At 36.0% G+C, this 22,871-nt stretch overlaps 3 protein-coding genes across 4 annotated transcripts in view; 2 read left to right on the forward strand and 1 right to left on the reverse strand.

Annotated features, from left to right (window-relative positions):
- Positions 1-1,778: 1,778 nt before the first annotated feature.
- Positions 1,779-14,753, forward strand: LOC120628219. The gene is made up of 6 exons (XM_039896478.1): positions 1,779-1,871; positions 4,695-4,784; positions 6,402-6,499; positions 6,730-6,905; positions 12,437-12,603; positions 13,967-14,753. The coding sequence occupies exons 2-6, from the start codon at positions 4,696-4,698 to the stop codon at positions 14,160-14,162; spliced, it is 726 nt and encodes a 241-aa protein (XP_039752412.1). The 5' UTR covers positions 1,779-1,871; position 4,695; the 3' UTR covers positions 14,163-14,753.
- A 1,911-nt stretch (positions 14,754-16,664) lies between these two features.
- Positions 16,665-22,040, reverse strand: LOC120628343 (glia maturation factor beta). Its single transcript, XM_039896667.1, has 4 exons — positions 21,821-22,040; positions 19,531-19,640; positions 18,774-18,861; positions 16,665-18,136 (listed from the first exon to the last, which is right to left on the reverse strand). The coding sequence occupies exons 1-4, from the start codon at positions 21,926-21,928 to the stop codon at positions 18,017-18,019; spliced, it is 426 nt and encodes a 141-aa protein (XP_039752601.1). The 5' UTR covers positions 21,929-22,040; the 3' UTR covers positions 16,665-18,016.
- A 341-nt stretch (positions 22,041-22,381) lies between these two features.
- The window catches only part of LOC120627998 (copper-transporting ATPase 1), a 68,515-nt gene continuing 68,025 nt past the window's right edge, over positions 22,382-22,871 (forward strand). For both annotated transcript variants that reach the window (XM_039896157.1, XM_039896161.1), the window contains exon 1: positions 22,382-22,671. The gene's annotated coding sequence lies outside the window, so the exon portion shown is untranslated. The remainder of the gene's footprint in view (positions 22,672-22,871) is intronic.

Raw genomic sequence — 22,871 nt, forward strand, 5'->3', positions numbered from 1 at the left:
ACCGGTTTATATTTACTTGCGTTAGATGGACACAAAGGCATCCACTGTTGACATCACCGAATATTATGTTAACTTAGGATGAAAAAAAATGTAAAAAAGTAGAGATCTGTAGACAATTCGCCTTACAAGTTGCCTTCATAGCTGAACAAGTTGCGAAGCTGAACTGACATAGTTCGTGGCGGCAGACGTAAGTATAGGTGCCCTACGGATTACGATCCCTCATCCCTCTCGGTGACAATCACCGAGATACAGTGAATATGACGTCATTTCAGTAGTTTATTGACGTTATGTGACCAATTTGAGAGCTGTAAACCAGCGCCTTTTAGTGTTCAGCTCAACTGTGCCTTCTCTAAATAATGAAATTGTTACAATTTTACTAATACGTGCTACGACAAAATTTATTTTTCTTTAATTCAAATTATCATCACTTCTGGCCCCTCAACCCCCCTCACGCTGGTCACTCAATTACGAAACTCAGAGTGATGGATTGGTGGGCTTCGCTAGTTGGCCAGACCATAATAAGCGTTTCGCAGGGAGTTTCTGTACACAATTCGATGATCCCTGCAAACCCCTATATCTAGAAGTGGTCGTCTTTCGGTTGATATGACGACGATAATCCTATCTTTAAAAACACGGGTATTTGCGGTCTACCCTGTGGTACCCCAAACAAGCGATTTAGCGTTCGCGTACGCTGTCGATATAACTGCGATACCTTTCACAGGTTAACCCACTACCATCTTAGACTGCATCATCATTTTCCATCAGGTGAGATTGCAGCCAATGGGTAACTTCAAGTGGTATTAAAAACCAGTAGACCATTAAGGCGTTCTGCATTCAGCCCAGAGAATCTCTGAAAAAGCGACTCTACCCAGGCGGTTACTTACTGATTTCAATAATCATCTGCATTATATTCATGTAAATGTCTGTCTCAAATCGCGTACAAATTAGAGGCAATACTGATCAAGGCTACATATCAATAAACCACGTCCGTCCGTCTTAATAGTATACAGCATAGATTGCAGCGGCTCGAGTGCCCTTAAGTTGACCCCGTTTCCATTGATACACGACACACGTTAAAAATCGCTGGCACAAAATATGTTATTTCGCATAAGGAGAGAAAAGTTATGGATCAGCAAACACTTTTATGGAAGTTTTATGTTACTACTTACTACTCAAAGGTGACGACCTGAATTGGACTTTCTAGCCCGTTGCTAGTCTAGCATGTTGCTTGGAATAAATGCTATAAAGCGACAAAAAAAAGCGTGTTCTGGAAAATTTCAACATCGTCCGACCCTTTATCATCTTTTCCGTCCATCTAAGCGATTTAGCATTCCGGGAATATATCGCGGTAAAACTATTAGTGGCATCTATAGGTTTAATAAACTACAATACTTCTTCCATCTCCCTTTCAACGTGCATCGTCACTTCAAATATCAAGTGAGAACGCAATCAAAGTAATAAAAAAAAATCAAAACTCGTAGCCAAATAGTGTAACTACTAATACAAAATTCGTAAATTTTTATATACCTCAAGTAGGTATATCTATGTTACTCTTATGATTATCCGACTTTAACAAAATAATCATAGAAAATGGAAAAGCGCACTACTCACATGTCATATATGAGTAGTACAAAAACAAAATTTAGCAGCTGTTTTTTAGCGTCGCCCAGCTCTTATCGCGTCCAGATAAGGCTTGTTTTCAGATAACTCGGCCGCTATATCTATGTTGAAGATGTATAATGTATATGCCATTCTGGTTTTGTTTTCCATACGAGAAGGTTAGTTTTAGTTCGTTCATTCTCATTTAAATACTAAACAGTGTGTTTTCAAGAGGTTAATGAGATAGTAATAAGTCTTAAATAAAAGTTAAGGTAAGTGTTAAGTAACAAGGTTAATTTTGATTATTTAAGTAGGTATAAACTTTTTATTTTTAATATTAAATAACAGTAGCTGTATACAATATCGTTTTTATGATTGTGTACTTAGTATGAGGAAAACCCCGATCATAAGCTTATTTGTAGTATCATGCCTACATTTATACTAAGTTGTGTTTTATTGTTAAAACCCCCTGCATGTAAAAAGGGGAGTGTTATACTAATAAATTTATGTGCCTTGTCTGTCTGTGAGTGTCGTTGAAGAGCTCAAATGAAGGGAATATTGAAAAATGATTTTTCAGATCGAAGAATTGGTTAGGGTGCAGCGATATCTGATGTTTATCTGTTAGGTATGAGGTTTACTAATCTTAGTCTATTATGCCACTAAAAGTTAGCCCTCGACTGTAATGTCACCTGGTGGTAAGTGATGATGCAGTCTAAGATGGTAAGGGGCTAACTTGCTAGCAAGTAAGGTAGTCATACTCCTAACAGGTTATAAACAATTCAATTTCAAATCATCTAGTCTTTTAGATTTGTAACTTTGGTGTCCTAAATAATAAAATTGCAACTGAATATACCCAGTACCCTTGACTAAATTCCGCATCGAGGACTGGCTGGACCAAGCCAAATCATTGATCACTTATTGCAGATGTGACTTGCTTGAATTGGTCTTATTAGGGACGGCTGAAGCAGTTTTCGGCGTAGGTTCTTTGAAATTTGTATCTTACGTTGTATTCCTCCATATAATCTAACCAGCCTGACATTCATGGATTACCTACATCATTTTTCCATTATTTTCTCAATTCTGGGGCATTCCCTCAAATATGATGGGTATTCAGGTAGTCCAATGTGGGTTTGCGGGCATAAAGGATTAATACCACGGGTAAGAATTTAAATTGAGACCAGCGTGAGGCAAAGGGTTCATAAACACCAATTTACTGGATTGGACTGATACTGCTTTCTTGCGCGATCCAAGAATGCTGGTCATGGACCATCGAGGCCTTAGACAGTCAAATATTAGCTTCAAATCAGCGATTTCCGTGTTACGCCAAAATACTTAGCTAGTTGTGATGCAAAGTGACAAAAAACGATAACAGAATATTAACGCGTTTTATTATTATTGCGTTAATTAGTTGTTTGATGTTTCGCTCGTTATAATGGGTATGTCTGTCCCTAAGAACAACGAATAATGGCCTTGTGGCCATCTGGCTGAAAATGCAATACAATAAAAAATATACCATAGAGCAGGGAAAACTTCTTGGACCGTCGTTGGTATATTAGGTACTTGGTTCGTATCAAAAATTGGTAGTATCTCATTTGGAATTCTCAGTGCTGGTCCAGAATTAGGGAGTTATTTGCTTCCGGGAGTATGTTGTCCAGTTATTAGGATACAGATATATAAATAAGAGTCAGAAGGTGATTACAGGTACTCCGCTGTTGTTAGTCGACATCTAGTGATCAAAGTCTTCAATAATAGAGCCTTTATTAAAAACTCCTTTTACAAAGACTGTTCCGCCATTTTTTTAACATAGCAGCCACGCAAATCCTTGTAGGTGATTATGAAACGATAGCTAAAATTATCATCATCATCATATCAACCAATACAGGGCACGGGTCGCCTCCCACAACGAGCAGGGAGTTAAGGCCGTAGTCCACCTCGCTGGCAAAGAGTGGATTGGTAGACTTCACACGCCTTTGAGAACTTTTTGGAGAACATGCAGGTTTCCTCACGATGTTTTCCTTTACGTGCTCCGATAACTTAGAAAAGTTAGAGGTGCATACTGGGATTCGAACTCGTCCCCCCAAAACTAAACAATTACTATTTCTCTCTCTTAATCTATTCCCGTGGGATCGAAGTAAAGTCAAGGTCAAGCCGCAGCGTCCATCCTGCATCCTAAGTCGCGTTCAGGGAACGACCAATCACAAGACTCGAATTCAAGCAAGTCTTGCCATTGGTCACACGCAGGAGGAAAGGTTGACCGCGTTTAAAAACGCAAATTCTTTCAATAGTAATAATTGACGGACCGAACTGATGGCCCACTTGATTGTTAGTGGCAAACTGTCGCCTATAAGCAGAGCAACACTTCGCAGGGCATGCAAGTCAACCTCCGGCGTAGGTGTTAAGCCTCATGTGCCTGTAATTACACCGGCCCTTCTGACCGGAACTCAGAATGCTGCTTACAGCAGATATTAACAAGACAGTAGCAGGTAGTTAGTCAATAAGAGCTTCACTATTTACCCACTTACTACTGTAAAATCTAAGAGATTTTACTTCTACACAGACTTTTATAGGTGCAGTGAGTAGGCACTCGTAGGTACCTACTAAATTAAAATCTACAGAATCTGATTTTCAATATTTTATTTTATAACATGGTAGGTTGTAGGTATAATTATAGCTAATAATTTTATCTAATCTGATAGTTTTCAATATTAAATACCTACTGCCTACCTTCATATCGGCCCACAGTGTCGTATTATCTTAATATAAAAAGATACCGTACCGGGTTATAGGTACGTTTAAATTTAAATGTAAGTAATTAAAAGCGAATCTGAATTTGCACTTGATAAGAATAAAAGAAAAAATCTTTAAAAAAACCAAAGTCATTTTACAAAACATTTATCAAATCAGCTTCTTCTAGATCCTATATAGGAGATGTCATGAAGTGATGCCTTGTACAGGATCTATTAGAAGCTGTGGATTTCTCGAAAACACTAATCATCGGGTGGGCTATGTGATTGGTACGTCAATTATTGTTTTAAAAAAAAAAAAACTGTATTTCGGATTATAGTACATTACGCATTTTTACTGTGTGTTAACAGAATGCCGTGGCAAAGACCGCCAGATGTGCCAGTTGGTAGAGTATGGGGCCGGTTCAGAGGCAGGGAGCGGGATGGTTCCCCACCACTCATGTAAGTTACCTTCAGACAAATATTAAGTAGCTAGTTCGGCTCTGGCCGATATTAAACGGAGTTGTCTACATGGCACTATATACTGCGACCAAGCGGTCATAGTATATACTCTTCATGGTCTACAACAATGCTTAACAAACTTTGACTTGTGAAAATTTTTACGGCCGATTGGCGCAGGGAGCGGCGGCGGTGCTTGCTGAGTCCCATAGCTTGAAAATGTTTGTGTGCCGAACATGAATGTTTTTTTTTATATTATAAGTACATTCCTACTAATGTTATAAATGTCAATGTAAGTTTGTTTGTTACGCTTTCACGCAAAAACTACTTAACCGATCCTCATGAAACTTTGTACACATATTCTTGGAATTGTTAGAAGTAATATAGGATACTTGTTATCCCGACATTAAGCTCGGTTCCTTTGGCAGAGGCGATAAGTGTTTGACGATTTTACACCTTAACTCCGACAAATTAAAACCGATTTAAATAATTATTTTTGTATATGTGTTTAATTTTGCCCAAACTTTGTGTGGATCTGAATGTGGTTGGAGATAGAGGACAGAACTCCTCAGCGGACAGAAGCAAACCCCTCATTTAAGGCTTAGCGATACTGAATACTTTAATTTTTTTTAGAACTACAACTAAACTGAACGCCACCTCAAAAAACAAAATCAAACGCAGACGAATATTTGTTCTTAATAATATTCATCACTCATCTTTGTACCCAAAGCACAGCTGCTGCGGTTGCTCTAGGGCTGGGAGATGTGTGTATTGTCGTAGTATATTTATTTATTATTACAAAGGGTTTTACTTGTATGGGCGAAAACAGGAACGCACACAAAATGAGATAGGAAATAAAAGTAGTAGATGAGCACAAATATCGATGGTCAAAAATTATTTCCAACAGTGTAATTACAAATAATAGATAAACCCAAAATTTTATATCATTTCTTATAAGTACATCTTGTTATCAGAAACAGAAGGCGTAAATGGTCGCCCAAAACTTCGGGAGATTAAGAGCTACGTCTGGTCGCATGAAATGGCTTCGTAGCATTTCACGTTGCAGTTTCATGCGTTGCGAATTGGAGTCGCGTAGCTAACTTTTAACAATTGCGAATGTAATAATGTAGTAACTTTGATGTTTTGAAACCTTCAATCACGTAAACATTGTCAACATGATTGCATTTTAACGTTTTGCTTCAAATTTCGCTTGCTTGATCTTTATTATCAAATGCGTATTCTAGCCTTAGTTTACTCGTATACAGAGACAAATGTTTAAACAAGAAATTCTTATTGGATAGAAAAAGGCGTTACTCCGCGAAAAGCAGGAGATTAAAGAAATTATAAATTACACAATACAATCAGTATTGTGTGGAGTATAAAGATTAAAGAAATTATAAATTACACAATACAATCAGTATTGTGTAATTTATAATTTCTTTAATCTTTATACTCCACACAAAACAGATCTTTAGTTTAATGAGTAAGATAAGTTATTATGTTGGTATCTTACCAAAATACTATAATACCCAGTAGGTACCTTATTTAACAGAAAGCTCATTTCGCTTTCAGGTGTCTATCGAGGCATAATATAATGGTAATTTTGTATTAATATTACAGGTATCAAATAAGGGACATGGAAGAACCTTATAGAAAACCATGCTTGGACTTGATGCAGGAAACTTTCATACGTGATGAGCCTATTTGTCAAGCTTTAGGTAACTTTTAAGTTATAACAGTCAACGTCATCGGCAAAAGTAGTATAGCACACAGTTGGGCATTCATTCAGGTTTCCGGTACCATAGGAGACCTAGCTTTAGCTAGACTATTAGTTGGTAGGCTTAGGAATCAGATTTTGACTAGTGACGATGTCTAAAGTTTTTTATAATATAAGAGCATTCGAAATCGGTATTTTGAAAATATTTTTTATGAACTTTATCTTGTACAGGTATCTCCTCGGACCCAGAATCAATCGAAACAATACGGAAAAACTGGGAGGAGATCCTGTTGCAACAGATCTCTATCGCCTGCTTTACAGAGGAAGATGGTGAGCCCAAAGACCTAGTCGGCTTTAACATATTGATGGTTAAATGCAAGGATGATGAAGAGGAAGACATTACGAAGGTACGTAGGGGATAATAGAAATTGACTCTGATAATTTGCGTTCCCAAGGGTGTCCGAGGGTTATTCCAAAAACTCCATGTCCCTTTCTCCTCTTTTTTATGTTTAGGAAGGGAGTCATCTGTAGTGCCGGACCCATACAAGCTAAAAACCTCTCCTGCCTTCTAAGCGTTAATGTTAACATCGTCTACTTTACCTTCCTTACTTTGGACCGCCGATTGGCACAGTGGGCAGTGACCGTGCTTTCTAAATCCAAGGCTGTGGGTTCGTTTTATTTGTGTGATGAACATGAATGTTTTCAGTATCTAGGTGTTTATACAACGTGCCAATGAAAACCGAAATATTACTTTTAGTGTTGCCCAAATGCAAGAACAAGACGAGACTTAGCCAGTCTTGGTCTTGGTCTTGCGCCAATACACCTGGTCTTGGTCTTGGTTTTGGTCTTGCGCTCCCAGTCTTGGTCTTGGTCTTGGTCTTGCAGCAAGAGTCTTGCAAGTCTTGCAATTACCTATTAGTCTATTACTATTTATTAAAGTTTACTTTAAATCTTAGAAAAACGTATTAGAATTGGAACATTGTGAGCTTGAATTAACATAGCCATAGTAAAGATCAAGCAGATTAATAAATAACTGAAGATTTGATAAGAAATTCGAAAAATCAACTGACCTATATGTCGTTTTCCATGGAAGTAACTGTTTCTTAATAAACATTTATGATTTATAAGCTTACATTTGCTAAAACATGTAAAAAAACAAATTAATTACAATAACTTGACTGTATTTTAAAGAACAATACTTATCTGTCTAGAAAGAGATTGAACCCTCAACTTATAAGAAATTTAATAAAAGAGTTTTACGATTTATCATTTATTTGAATAAAAAATAAAATACAACACAAATCAACCGCTTTATCATTAGGTTATGATACTTTATATCAATTCTTTTGACCAAGAATTAATACAAAGTAACCATCTGGCTGACTCATCACTTAACCTATTTCTATGTTTTCTAATTACTAATGATGCTTTAGAAAATAACCTCTCAGCAGGTACTGAAGTTGCAGGTATTGAGAGAAAATCACGGGCCATTTTCGATAAAATCGGATACTCTGTCTCATGCGTCCTCCACCAATCTAAAATGTCTTCCGAGCTGGCAGTTCTTGGTTTTCTCAGGTACTCCTCCAACTCGTCTATCACTAAGCCTTGAAGACAAGATCCAGATGACGTCGAGGGACATTCATAGAGTTTATCAAAGTCTATTACGTCTTCATCTTCATCACATACTTTATTGTCTTTTTCTGGTAATTCCAGAGATTTGTTCAGTGAGTGTAGACTTTTATATTCTTCATAAAGTTCATTGAACTTGCGCAGACTTTCTGTTTTAAGTTGCTTCCCCCACATTGTCAGGTCAAAAGTCTGAGCCTTATGCCTTGGGTCTAAAATTGGGTCACCAAGTTTTGTACTTAAAAGTTTAAAGTTTATTAGAAATTTATGTAATTTTTCGAGTACCTGCCATTCATTAGCTGTGATTTGAAAATCATTCAATTCGGTGACAGAACTGCACAATATGTCAATGCCCGCTCTCACTTTTAAACCAAATCCAATCATATAATGTGTGGAATTCCATCTCGTTGGACAGTCAAGAATGGCATTTAGATTTGATGGCACGCCAGCTGCTTCACAAGCAGACTGAAACTTCTTCTTCACTATCTCACTTCTTTTTATTTTACTGGAAATACTGCGTAACTTTGTTACAGATGTACGCGAGTCAGCAATATTTGGTGCAGATTCTTCATCTTCCTCATCCTCAGTTTCGTCTGCATAGTCTTCGTACTGCTGATCTTGCGCGTTAGTGTCAGACTCACAGTGTAATGCTAAGGTCTTTAATAAATCTTGTACACCAAGGTTTAAAATGTGAGCAAAGCACCGGAAATGTTGATTGTCTGAATCAAAGTGTGGCGGCAGCTGTTTGCCCAGTTCATACATAAATTTGGTATTTGCAGTTGCGTTGTCGACCGTGATACCTTGTATTTTATCAATTATGCCATATTCCAATAAACATTCATGGAAAATCGTTGCAATATCTTCCCCAGTATGTCGACCGCGTGATGGTATAAAATCAAGAACTACAGATCGATACTTCCATTCGTTGTCTATATAATGAATAGTAACCCCGTAGTAACTCCTACCAGCAATTGACGTCCACCCATCAATGGTAAACGACATTTTAGATGATAATGGTTGAAGTCGTTCCTTGAGATTCAATTGGAGCTCTTCAAATCGCTCTTTGACTTTCCTTCTAAGTGTAGACCTTTTAGGAAACACCATATTAGGGCAAATACGTCGAAAATATACTTGTGTAGCTTCGTCATCGAAAAATGAGAAGGGAAGATATTTTTTCACCACCCAATCAACTGTAGCTGTCGTGATGTTGTCACTGCTGTTTTCCGACTGAAACAAAACAATAAATCTTGTGTTATTATTTAAAACATACTAGGTTTGAGCGTATAAGAGGAGGAGGTTTGTTGTTGTTAAATCGAGAAAATCGTTAAATTGATATTTGTTATATTAAGGTTGCACTGTACTGTAATTTACCAAAATAAAGTACTTAGTTGTTACTGGCCGATTAAATGAAAATATGGGTGTTTATAAGAAATATTTAAGACGATAATTACATACTTAATATGTCGCACCCCTAGATGAAAACACCACTAACTCAAAAATACTTACGTAAGTTAATGGCGTTTTTGAAAGTATCGCATGAATAGCTACGCGGAGTTAAAATTCTTTTAACTGTTAAAAAAATATTCTTACCTGTCCACTTCTTCCAGCGGTTACTAAAAAGCTTGTGATATCTCCACTTAATTTTGGTTTAACAGGAAGAAATATTTCTGATTCCTTTTTGTGGAAAGACATTAGATGTTTCCTTAAGCCTGAAGTGTTTCTGTTTTTCATTTTTATTTCAATCTTTTTATGTTGGCACAATTTACACAAGGCAGTTTGGGATGCATGAATTATTTCGAAAAACTCCTCAAATTTGCTTTTGGGTCTTTTAGATCTGTGACTCAAACTCTCGTTACTCGGACTAGAATAATTTGAATCTTCGTCACTCATATTAAATTGTACACGTGATACGTTTTTAGAAAACAACGAGAATTAGTAAAAACAATTATTAAGTTAGAATCGAAGCACAGCTCAATTGGAAATGACTGGAATTAAAATAATTCCTTCATTTATAGTACGTTTCCTTGCTTTTTACCGCGCCGCCTCGCCACGTGCCGGCTCTATGAAAAGGATGCCGCCGCAAATCGAACGATGCCGCGTGCGGCGTACAAACACACACTAAATATTACCTACTTGTACAGACGCGACCCGTGAATAAAATATATGTAAAGAATTAGTGCCAATCACTATTCTTTACATATAAGTGAATGTTTTGGCGTGCATCTATACTAATATTATAAAGCTGAAGAGTTCGTTTGTATGTTTGATGACAGAAGTTTTAAAATAAATAAATAAATCCTGAACGTCACTATACCTCCAAAGTTACTATTCCTCGTGGACGAAGTCGCGGGCACAGCTAGTAAATACTTACTCTCATCATCTCTCTCAGAGATATTCGAACACTTTTTTGCTATTTTTTCTTGTAAAAACTTAAGAAATATAATGACTAAATGTACAATAATAGTACCTAAGTAATTAGTTTAAAACCATATAAGTAATCAATATTATAATTACTTACTAGAATTAATTATTATGACATCTACTACCTATCCTCACCATTTTATCCTAATCATAATACTACTTGCGTGATCAGTATAATGTATTCATTTTCATTCTAAGCACTCTGAAACTTATTTATTCTTTGGAACACCTGTAGGTACTCTTAAAATTCGAAATTATTTTGCATGAATAGTGTCAAATGTTATGATTTCGGCGCGGCGGCAACGATTGTTTTAGATTTCAAAAGAAGCCGCCGGCGCGTGTATCATAACCATGTACTTCCGAAAAGCGGCAAATTTCTTTGAGAAGTAAGTACAAAACCTTTGATGCCGCATTATCAAAGTGCCGATGGTGGTGGTGGTTTTTCATATTCTTTGATATAGTTTTTTGCGTCTCATAGAATTCCTAAGCGTACCTACCTACCTATACACCGAACTGTTACACCTAACTACTCCGTGAAATAGCGCTAAGTCCTAGCTGCAAGACGCAAGAGTCTTGCAGGCTATGTCTTGTTCTTGCTCAAGTCTTGCACGGTCAGTCTTGGTCTTGGTCTTGCTAAAAATACGCGGTCTTGTTCTTGGTCTTGGTCTTGCAAAAACGCAAGAACAAGACCAAGACTGCAAGACCAAGACTGAATTTGGGCAACACTAATTACTTTAGATGCTTTAGACGTACCTACATTATTTACTGTATCTGAGACTTATAGTTTTTGAGTAAACCACTGCCACATAGTTTTTACTGAAAGAAATCAGATACAGCCCTCACATCACATGCAAAATTAAAATGTAGTTACTCTTGTCACTTTATTAGCAGGTACGCTTCGCTTAACGTAGGTACTATGCGCGTGTTTGTCTTCAATAGGGTTGTCATAAGAAACACAAGAATTAAATATGCTACATATTCAAATTCAAAATGTTTTTATTCTTCTTTTGGTTTAATATTTCTACAGGGCGATTCCTTATGAAATATACTTATGCATCCTTCAGCAGTATTTCGTAATTCAGTTACACGTTGTATATCTTAATATATATAAATCTCCTGTCACGATGTTTGTCCGCGATGGACTCCTAAACTACTGAACCGATTTTAAATTAAATTGGCACACCGTGAGCAGTCTGGTCCAACTTAAGAGATAGGATAGCTTAGTAAAGTCACAATTTTATTTTATTGCAAATTATTTGTCTATAATTAATTGACAGTCACATGTTATATGTATATACAACTATACTCATTTAAGGCTTAACGATACTGAATACTTTAAAAACAAAATCAAACGCAGACGAAGTCGCGGGCAACAGCTAGTGTATTATAAGTATTTATGTACCTATATCTATACATATAAAAATGTTACGTGGTTTGTGAACGCTTCAAAAACTCAAAAAGTTCTGCACCGATCGAGCTGAAATTTTAGCATGGTATATAATCCGCATCAAGGATTGTTTTTATAAATTTTTTCCATCTGTCAAATATCCGCCACCGCGAAACTAGTTTTTTCTAACGATCGATGTACCAGTGACAGCGCCATCTGCCGAAAGCTAGAAAAACACTCGCTGACATATGTAATGTATTCTTTGTTTTGTTTCTCATTTCTCAACCATTCCGTAAAAATGTGCTACAGCGAAGCGTGGCAGGGTACAACCTTATTCATAAAAATATCGATCTTAGTACCCATAACACAAGATACGATTACTGTGGGGCTAGATGGCGACATTTGTATTGTCGTAATAAATAAACTTAATTATATTTCCTTCACTTGTGGCCCGTTCTCCTATGAAATGTGCTATTATAATTATTCTCCAATATCTATCGACAGGTAAAGGGTGATTCGTGGCGCAAATGCCTGAAGACCTTAGTCTGCGCAGAGAAGCTGGTGGACGTGTTCGAGCATTACAACGTGGATAAATACCTGTCGTCCAGCGGCCTGACCGTGCTGCCGGGACACAGGGGGCAGAACATTGGAGCTCGTCTGATAGACGTCAGGTAGGTAAATGATGCGTCTCAACGCACACAGGAAAGTTTCGACACAACCTTTTAAGCTATTGCATAGCTTTTATCGCGGGCGCCGCTCACTAGATTTTGGTCGAAGCAGGTTATTCACTCGCGATTAGTGTCTCGATTATTATTCCCGTCGGAGTAAAATCTACTATTGCACTACTCTCCAATTTAAACTGGATCCTTTAAATTATTAACATTAGACCAAAAAGCGAAAATATTAATCATGGAAAATGGCGCGAGGACTTGTTTTTTGCGCGCCAAGGTAAACCAGCATACAGCCAGCATCGTTCGCTGCTATAGATATTAAAAATAGTATAATGGGAATATTTTTGTATTTAAAACATAATTTTTAAAATATAATAAGTTTGAAATATAATAAGTTATGAATTGTGAATAATTTGATAACATTTCGTTCGTTTATCTTAATTCAGAAGCTACCATTTTAAGCTGCATACGACCTCTTTGTTGGTCAAAAAAATCTGTACTACCCGGCTAAATTTAAAGTGGTACATCTGCATACAAATAACATGCAGTGAGGTGCAAACTAAACTTATCGGATCGTAATTAATAAAGCACAAGTACGGTAATTTTAAAATAAAACGTGTGTCGTTCTCCTTTTAAAGTTATAATCGTATTTTAAAGTTTATTCTTTTTTTTTCCTTGCAAACGTGATGAAAATCGTCTTATGAAACGCGTTTGGTACATTACTTGTTACACTCTCGACTTTCTTAGGGTGTTCGCTTTCAGCTCATGCTTCTAATCCGCCTCGACTTTAAAATGCAATGTTACAAAACAAGATTCTAAATGTACTATTACCATGAAGTATAGATACAGGTACAGGTACTTAAAATTCACTTTATATGTGACTAGCTGTTTCCCGCGACTTCGTCTGCGTTTCATTTTGTTTTTTTATGTGGCATTAAATTTAGTTGTAGATCTAAAAAAAAAAAAGTATTCAGTATAGCTAAACCTTAAATGAGAAGTTTGCTGCTGTCCGCCGAGGAGTTCTGTCCTCTATCTCCAACCACAGTTTGGGCAAAATTAAACACATATTATAACCTCTATAGTACAAAAATAATTATTTAAATTGGTTAAAATTTGTCGGAGTTATGATGTAAAATCGTCAAACACTCATCCCCTCTCCCAAAGGAACCGAGCTTAATGTCGGGATAAAAAGTATCCTATATTACTTCTAACACTTCCAAGAATATGTGTACAAAGTTTCATGAGGATAGGTTAAGTAGTTTTTGCGTGAAAGCGTAACAAACAAACTTACATTTACATTTATAATATTAGTAGGGATAGGGATAGGGAAGTAGGGATGTAATGATAAAAGTCCTTTTTTCAGGAAAGAACTGTGCAAACCTTTCGGCATCAAGGCAGCCTGCACAGTGTTCACAGCCAAGACGTCGCAGGTGCTGGCGGCGAAATGCAATTACCAGGTCATCGCCACCTTGCCCTACGCGGACATGGTGAAACACGGAGTCGACTTATCCGGCTGCAGCACCGCTGAAGCTAAGGTCATGGGTATTCAATTTGAATAAGCATGTCATTACTACATGACTAGGCATCTTGTACCTACACACACTTTAAGCTTTAGGTACTGGTTAGGACCATCAGGTGTCTTTGCAGCATAAGCAGGACTGATTTATATTTAAAAACCGATCATACAGAATGTAAGTCTTCAAAACAAGAAGCACTCAGACCGTTTCAGTCTGAGTTTTGACATTATTGGTAGTTATATGTTTCTGCATTCGAAATACTGCGATATTAAGTTCTGAACTTGGTCAGACCTCGTAGTTTTCAGAACAATGTTTGGTCTTGGCCTTATTACCTGAATTTTACGACTAAAAAGAGCAAGTAACGCATGAATAAGTATTTATTTTCTTTCTTTAGTGATTAAAGGTAAAAGTATGTAACTAAATCTCTGCATTGTATACGGTATACCAGTTATATAAAAAGGTTAGTAAGTGATAATGAAATAAGGAACAAATCTATTTTATAAATGTTAATTTATTATTATACACAAAATATTTTTATAAATAAAATACTTTATCAAATCGCAGTGGTTTTCTTACACCTATTTACAAATACAAAACATTTATAAATGCATGTAACATCACTATAAAAATGTCATGTTCCGTACATAATCGTCCAAAAACCTCATGATTAAAATATAATATTCAGGAATTTCAAAAACAAGCTCATTTGGGACATTTTTCTTGTTCAAGTTGTGCTAGAACATACTATTTATTTTAGTAGCTGACGATTGTAGTTTGTAAACGCTTAATATCCAAAAATTCATCCATATCAAAGTAAATTATTATTTAGTTTAGTGTATATACTCGACTAGCGGGCTAAGACCAACAACGGTCTCGTAAATGGTGCAAGCAGCGTTCACTCTTTCGTTGCTGGAATGTTGTCAGTAATTAAGCTAATTTAGTCGGTTATAGGTTTTTCTATTTGCTGTTTAAGTTGAAGTTGGCTCGCATTATCGTAGTGTCTGTGTATTATTCTAGGAGTGCAAGCAAATTTCAACTTAACGCCACAATGTTAGAGTGGAGTATCTCATTAACAGAGTTTACCGGGCGAATCTTCTGCATCTTATGTACTGTGCCGAATTAAATTTTGAGAAACTGTAGCATGTTCTAGCACTAATTGCACAACATGGTAACATCGAATCCGTTTTAACTTATTAATTTCATCATAAACTCGCTAAATAAATTAATATAATTCTACAAATTGTCTTTAATCATCGCCTACAATTAATTCTAGCAAAATACTACACACATTACATCACAAATAGCATTATTTTTCACGTCTAAAGTGCGACTACAAGAATTAAACGTTATAATTTTTTTATACTGTAAATTATTTGTACATTTTTATAGTACTTTTAAACTATTGTATAACAGCGATTATTTATTTTAATCAACTCTCTCGGTTCCATATATAATAGTGGTCTCTAGAAATCAGAATACATCAGTTTTTTTTTGTTTTTACCTACACTTTGAAGGAATATAAAATGTTTATTTTAAAATAAATATCAAAAAGGCGACAGACGTGCAATCTCTTTGTCACAGGATACGGCCGTGCGAATATTGTGCCAAAGAGACAAACGGCTGGGACTGTTAGCGCCATCTAGTAGGAAACATTGCAGTATCAAGATACTTTCAAAGATAGCCAGCGAGACGCGATAAAGATGTGTATCTCAAAAAATAAATACTTAATATTAGTGTGTTAGGTTAGGTAGGTGCTAATTTGGTATACTACTTTATCTATACCCAGTAAATATCTTAAAATTCTAAATCAGGATTTTAAGATATTTGTATAGGTTAACTTCATTTATAACTATTTATTAAAGTATATTATTTATATATCACTTTAGTTTCGAACGTCCAATAGGGTTTACATGCTCACCACGAGATATGTATGTCTACCCGTTATCTCGTCTTACAATGAATAAAACGCATTGATTTCGTGACGCGCAAGCAGCCCTGCAGTCTGCAGAGTTTAATGGCAACTTGGCAAGGTTATAAAAGTAAGGCAATACGAAATTTTCACTTTTTAAATGAATACATTTAGTTCTGATAACAAGTTACAGAGGCGCCCTTTTATTTTAGACTTATTTAAACACATTCGCACCTTTCAATCCGAGATCAGAGATCGCGTTGCTTGGAATTCGTTTGAATAACGGATCGCTTCATCATAAACGAAGCAATCCTATTGGCCTATTGTTGTTCAGCTCAGGCTACCGCTGGTGATCAGCTATAGTTCCGATCCTATCCACCTTAAATATTATAACATACAACGGTTCGTATATACAACCAGTTGTATATTTGGAATCATATTGGAATTGGAATCATCAATCAATTCGAAATTGGAATGTATTTTCGGAAGTTTAAATCAAACTATACAACGCGAAACGCAATGACAAAATACTGTTGAAGGGTCCATAAGTAATTAAAAACATTCTAAGTGTTTACTTAGACAACCGTATTGAAGATAAAAGACCGACACGTGCATAGTACCAACGCTACGCGACGCGTACCTAATAAAGTTACAGGAGTCACTTGATTTTAGTTTTGTATGTGATGTTAGGGCTGTCTCTGATTCTTTCTCATCTGATTTCTTACATCAAAATCTATGAAATGAAAATCTCTGTCTGACTGTTTATTCAGGCCAATCACATAAACAAATGAACCTATTTTTTTATCTAGTCCACCCTAGGGGTATTCATGTGCTAGGAATATGCTGATAATCCATCTTTGGAAAATATCCTAATTTTAGTTTTTTTTTCAAATTTAGATTAATATGTAACTCCAACAAGATTCTGTTTGTATGTTTATGAATTTAGCAATAATAGTTTCAGCGTAAACTGGCCAGGACAAAAAGATAGATATTTAAACATAGCTGACGAAACTATATAGAAAGAATTACTATAATGGATCCTTGTTTGCCTTCAGGGTGTCATATATAAGATTTTCTATCTACGTTTACTTATTCGATCGTATAAAGGTTTAATACAAATTATATGATATCGAAGGAGCGGCACCTAGTTTCAATACTGTAAAACTATACTGTCGCTAGATGGCGCTCTTATTTCGGCGGCTTCCATAGCAATCGTAGTAAACATTTAGGCAGACGTAGATAGAAAATCTCAAAATTTGGACTCGGAACCCCTGAAAATTATAGTACATTAGAACCTGTTAAATAGAAAATAAGAAAATCGACAGCCGCTTTAAACTGTCCGATAAAAATAAAGCATTTATTTCTGTGTTTACAAAATATAAGAAGCTACTGACCTTTATAGTACACAGGACTGTCTTCCTCTATACACATTACAGCTTTAATTTCGTCCCCAACAGAAGCGCCACATATGAAGTACGAGTGTCTTTTGAACTAATAAGTAATATAATGATTTAGTTCATCGAAGAGTCGGATTACAGTGTCACATTATAGGGCGATATTGCAGCCGTTAGGACTTCACCCTTTCTTTTGAAAAGGCAGAGTTTGATACCCAGTTTTGAAAAATTAAATATCTCTTGCTCCTAAGGGTGAGGAAAAACATCGTGAAGTACCTAACCCTCCATAGTATTCTTGTAATATAAAATATGTGGTACCGGCGATCCTGTAACCTGGCGGGCGCTCGTTAATAAATCGATTGACGCAATAAGGTGTATGGTGTTTTATTCCTGCTTAGATATTGAAATTCTCAAGGTCGTTTTTAAATTTGGTAAACTCATGTAAGTACGGCTCAAACGTTTTTCATTCTGAGATAGAAGCCGGGTTCTGTATAGGGCTGGTAATCGGTTGATAATAATGAGAGCGTCATCCAGTTGTATTTCCAGTTATGATAGAGGTGTGTACCAGCTGGAGTTTGTTCGGCGTGGCGGCTCTACCGGCGCAACTTGTCGTTGAGCCAGTCGTTGGTGAGCTCGTCAATCTCGCGCACCTCCAGCAGGCGAGGCGCGCCCACGGCGGCCGCCAGCGCGCGTTGCGTGGCCGCGTACATCACCTGCGCGGGGCGGCAGTATGAGATGAGAAACTAAATAGATTTTTGGCTTTCTGAAGTGAAACATCGTTTGAATATACGTTTAAACGAATGTTTTGTTCTTGATATATATGTATATGATAATATTATTCTTTAAGGATAATATTATTATAGTGCAATATAAGAAAAATACAGTCATTTTTAATTTCGAAAAGTCCTTGACTTTCATGTGAGTGAGAGAGAATAAGATAGATTAGATTTCATTACATTTTTTTCCTATTTTAGTTACCATGGAAACTGAACAAATGTGGTGTGTGTGTACTCACGTAAAAAGTAAAACTTATTTTTAAATATTTTTTAAAAAAAATTTACTACGACAATTACTATGAAAATTGATGTTTACAAGAAGCTAGTATCAATAAAATTATTTAAATATAAATTCAAAAACTGAGGAAATAATTAATATTTTTTAGGCTCCCCCCCTCGCACACAATATTGCCTGTGTGCGTAGCGCATTGAAGAATTGAAGTAATGGAAAGAAATATTGTCTGTGTGAGCAGTCTTAGACCAGTCAATTGATTTTTATTTCCAGTATGTTGTACACCCAAATTAGCTCAAGTTGTACACGACCCGGTGCACCATGGCGTCAAGAATGGCTAACCTGCAATTCCATGTGCGCGTCGCGCGGCGTGTAGAATATGAAGCACATGGGGAACGAAGTCCGCCCGTCGCTGTGTTCCATCTTGTAGCTGGAACATAAAGTACACTTGTTAAACTATGAAAGAGAAAGAAAAGGGCAAATTTTCTATCATGACTTGTTTTGTTGCCTTTAGTATACTTTTCAACAATTAGTAATAATGAGTTAACACACTGAAGTATTGTTTTAACTCGAATTAACATGCAGGGAGCAAAGTTCAAATCCCCTTTAACTTTTCTAACTTATGTGTTTTAAGTAATTAAGACTTTTAACTTTTTCATTCACTTTAATTTAATTTTTTTGGAAATTGGTGTTGTCAACTCCTCAGAGTGCCCTGGGGAATGTTAAACCATCCGATCTCATCGAATCCGTAAGCATCAGTGAACCCAAATCACAATTCGAACAAGCTGTATATCAAATGAAATCATAGGACATTTTGCTGTCAAATAAATATGAATATTTCTTTAACGGTGAAGGAAAACATCGTGAGGAATGCAGGTTTGCCTGAGAGTTCTACATAATGTTCTCAAAGGTGTTTGGAGTCGACCAAACTACACTGGCCCATTGTGGAGGGCTATAGCCTTAACCCCTTCTCATTGTGGGAGGAGACCCGTGCTCTTTAGTGGGCTGGTAATGGGTTGATATGTTATGATGATGATGATGAATATATCTACATCATGATTATCAATGATTAGTGTAGGCTAGGCATCTATTATCTCACCTGTAGACAATAAACCTAGGCTGGTGTGAGGGGAGGATGTCCTGCAGCTCTTCCAGTTCCACATTTTCGAGTTCTTCATCAACCTCCAGCGCTTGCTTTTCTCTGTTCACCTGCAATATATGGCATAGGGTATGATAAACTTAGATAATCAAAGTCAAAAATATCTTTATTCAAGTAGGCCCATATATGGCACTTTTGATGCGAGAACTTTTGATTACATGAGAAATGTGAATACAGTAATAGTGAGTGGTAGTTAGGTGATGGCGATAACAAAACTAAAGCTGCGGGGGTTCCAAACACATCCTGGTCTAAGAAGAAGCCCACAACAAACTTAGCTGAGTGTTTTTTGTTCTCAACATCCTCCCATTGTCATCTAAAAAGCAACAATTAAGACCCAAGGCTTTTTTATCGATTATAAAGTCCTTTATACTATAATAGGACTTTTCTAGAAACTTTGATCTTTTTAAGAGACGTCTCCAAGATGTCACTGCATAGTTTATTGTAAAGTTGTAAGCAATTTCCTTTAGACAAATTATTTGTAACCTAGTATATTGCACATAATAATATAGCCACATATTCTTTAGTTAAGTGGGCAAGAGTAGAAAGGGGAGCAGATAATGACAGAGTGTTATCTAAATAATATATTATGATACCAATACTGTCATAACATACTTAGAAGAAAATCTGTGGTTGAAATGTTTCATTACCTGAAGCTGGTCGAAAATTAAAGATATTATGATTGTGACTTCAAAATATATATATCTATATTTTTTTTTGTACTTGTTGGGCATGCGTTTGACAACTATCAAGACTGATAGAAAGCAAAGATGAGGTCTAAGGCCATATAAGTATTCTGATTATATACAGCAAGAAACACTGATGCTAGAATAGCTTTCCAAACCATAGAGGCACATATCAGAAAGGATATTTTACAATATTTCTCAAATAAAAAATCTATTCAAACAACATTAATAAGGTACATAACACAAAAGATAACAGAAAATATTTATCAATGCAATATTAGTTATGGCAGCTGATACCTAGAAATAGAGCAATCGTTAACACTGACTCATGACATTCTCTGAAAGTTACTGAACATACATAACCTTTAACCTTCAACACAAACTGACACCAAAGAAGTATTGTCAACTATGAGCAAATGCAACTGCAGACAGATAATAAACTCATGAAAGTGATGGGACTAATGGTGGCAAAAAAGAGGACACAGCCAATTAACTGGTAATTTTTCTATCAAGTTACTTCCAGCGCTCATTCATGGAGGCAGATAAAACACCAAGGCATGTGATGCTGACATGCTTGAGTGTTGCACACCAATACTTCTAGTGGGATTACAATCACATTTCCAAAAGTCCTTGGTAACTTGGGCAGTAATATGTTTGGAAACACAAAACACTGAAGTTTGTTAAAACAAATAGTATTAGCTACGTAACTTGACTGTATGTGTGTGTGTGTGTGAACTTGACTGAAACTAATCTTGTCATACCATATTTCATATTACCCATTTAATTCACTTTATTAAACAACTAAGTGGAATTCAAAAAATGTACCTAAGAATATGACTGTGGGGTGGTGATAACTTACCACCTTACATAACTCTTCTTATACCAGGGTGCTTTTGGAACCAAATTTCAGTTTTATGTTATCACCATGAACACTGTTATGTATGAACATTCCATAAGTGCCTGTGATAAGTCTACATGAATTGAACATTCAACATCATGATTGTATGCCTAATCAATGCCTAGTTTTGTGCCCATCATCTTTTCTTTTGCAATGAAGTTGTCAGAGTTCTTTATTTACCATGTTCAGTTGGCTTTATGTTATAGTTATTTTGTAGCTTAAATACAGTTTGGTGATCTAAGATAGCAATCTGACTCACATAGTTAATGATTATCCTGTGTTAGTAGTAATAACTTGGATATCTTATCTTAATGTTCTCCCTAAGTCACAAAGTGTAAGCAATAGGCCAACTAGGTCTTGTATTCACAAAATAGATGAAATTTAATGTTGCTTACCCAGTGCTATTGCCGATTTATGTGATGTTGCAAATAAGTTCTACCACACAACCCTCTTTAGATTCTAATAACGTAAAATAAGAGCATCTTATAATCCCGTGTTTACTAGCCAGATTAAATAGTAGCATTCCATGTATAATGAATATTCTCCTCACTTAGATTGCCCCAACTAAGAAGCCGCTACGTTTTAGGCTTATATTCTATTGCAACTTTTAAACTTCAAGACATGCAAAGTAATGAAAAAACGTATTTACCTTCAAAATTAACGCAGCATTTGCCGTATGTTTTTGGAAACGGAACTTTTTCAAAACCTCTTTTACATCTTCGCCAATATCGCACACGTTCACGTTTTGGCCTGACATTATCACAAATTATTAATTAAACAACAAAGTTCTAAATAAACTAACAGGAGATAATTCCACCCCGAAGTTAAACACGCGTCAACAATACCTATTTGATTTTGTAGGTATTGACAAATGAGAAACGTCAAATTGTTATAGACACTATAATATCTTCTGTTCCATAAAACTTTGTACGCAGTTGATACGAGATTTTCTATTATTTTATTAAACAAAATATAATATCAGGTTATATACATTGCAAATCCAATTAGGTTTTTAAAGTTATCATATCGAAAACGATTATAAAAGCCTATTAATCTGCATTTATATAGCAAGGGAAATATGTGCCCAAGTGCCTAATGTTTAATTAATGCCAATTTCCGTACAACGAAACGATTGCCGTAAACTATGCCGTAAACCTAAACACAGCTGACATTTGCTTTCTACAAGTGACATCTGTTAGGTGCTGTCAAAAAAGATGTATTGTCAGATTACGATTCATACAATTCGTAAAAAGATTTAATTGTTAATTCTATCAAAAATATCTCGTTTTTCAATCTGAGATAATAATCCCAACAAAAGGAGACTTTATAATATATTCATGTACATATAGAGAATACTAAACGACGTTGTTTTTTGTTTTAATTAGTTTTTAAACCGCTTTAAAAGTTGGTGCTATAAGTTATCGGCTGTTCCGCGATTTATTCGTGTTTGATGCGTATTTCTGGCCTATATAGGGGTCAATAACATTATTGTGAACACTTGTAAGTAACTTTGCTTTAATTTCTTCATTATAAAGTCACAATTACTCATGGTTTTAGCTACTATCGGTTTTGGTACATTTTCATGTGTGATACCCTTTGTCAGTAAATAACTCGTTTTTGAAAGTAAATGTGTGTGTGTTTTTTTCTTGATAGAGCGTGCGATGTTTAACAAAATCTATGAATAGCGAGAAATTATAAAG

Source organism: Pararge aegeria, chromosome 12, assembly GCF_905163445.1.
Source record: "Pararge aegeria chromosome 12, ilParAegt1.1, whole genome shotgun sequence".
Classification (NCBI taxonomy): domain Eukaryota; kingdom Metazoa; phylum Arthropoda; class Insecta; order Lepidoptera; family Nymphalidae; genus Pararge; species Pararge aegeria.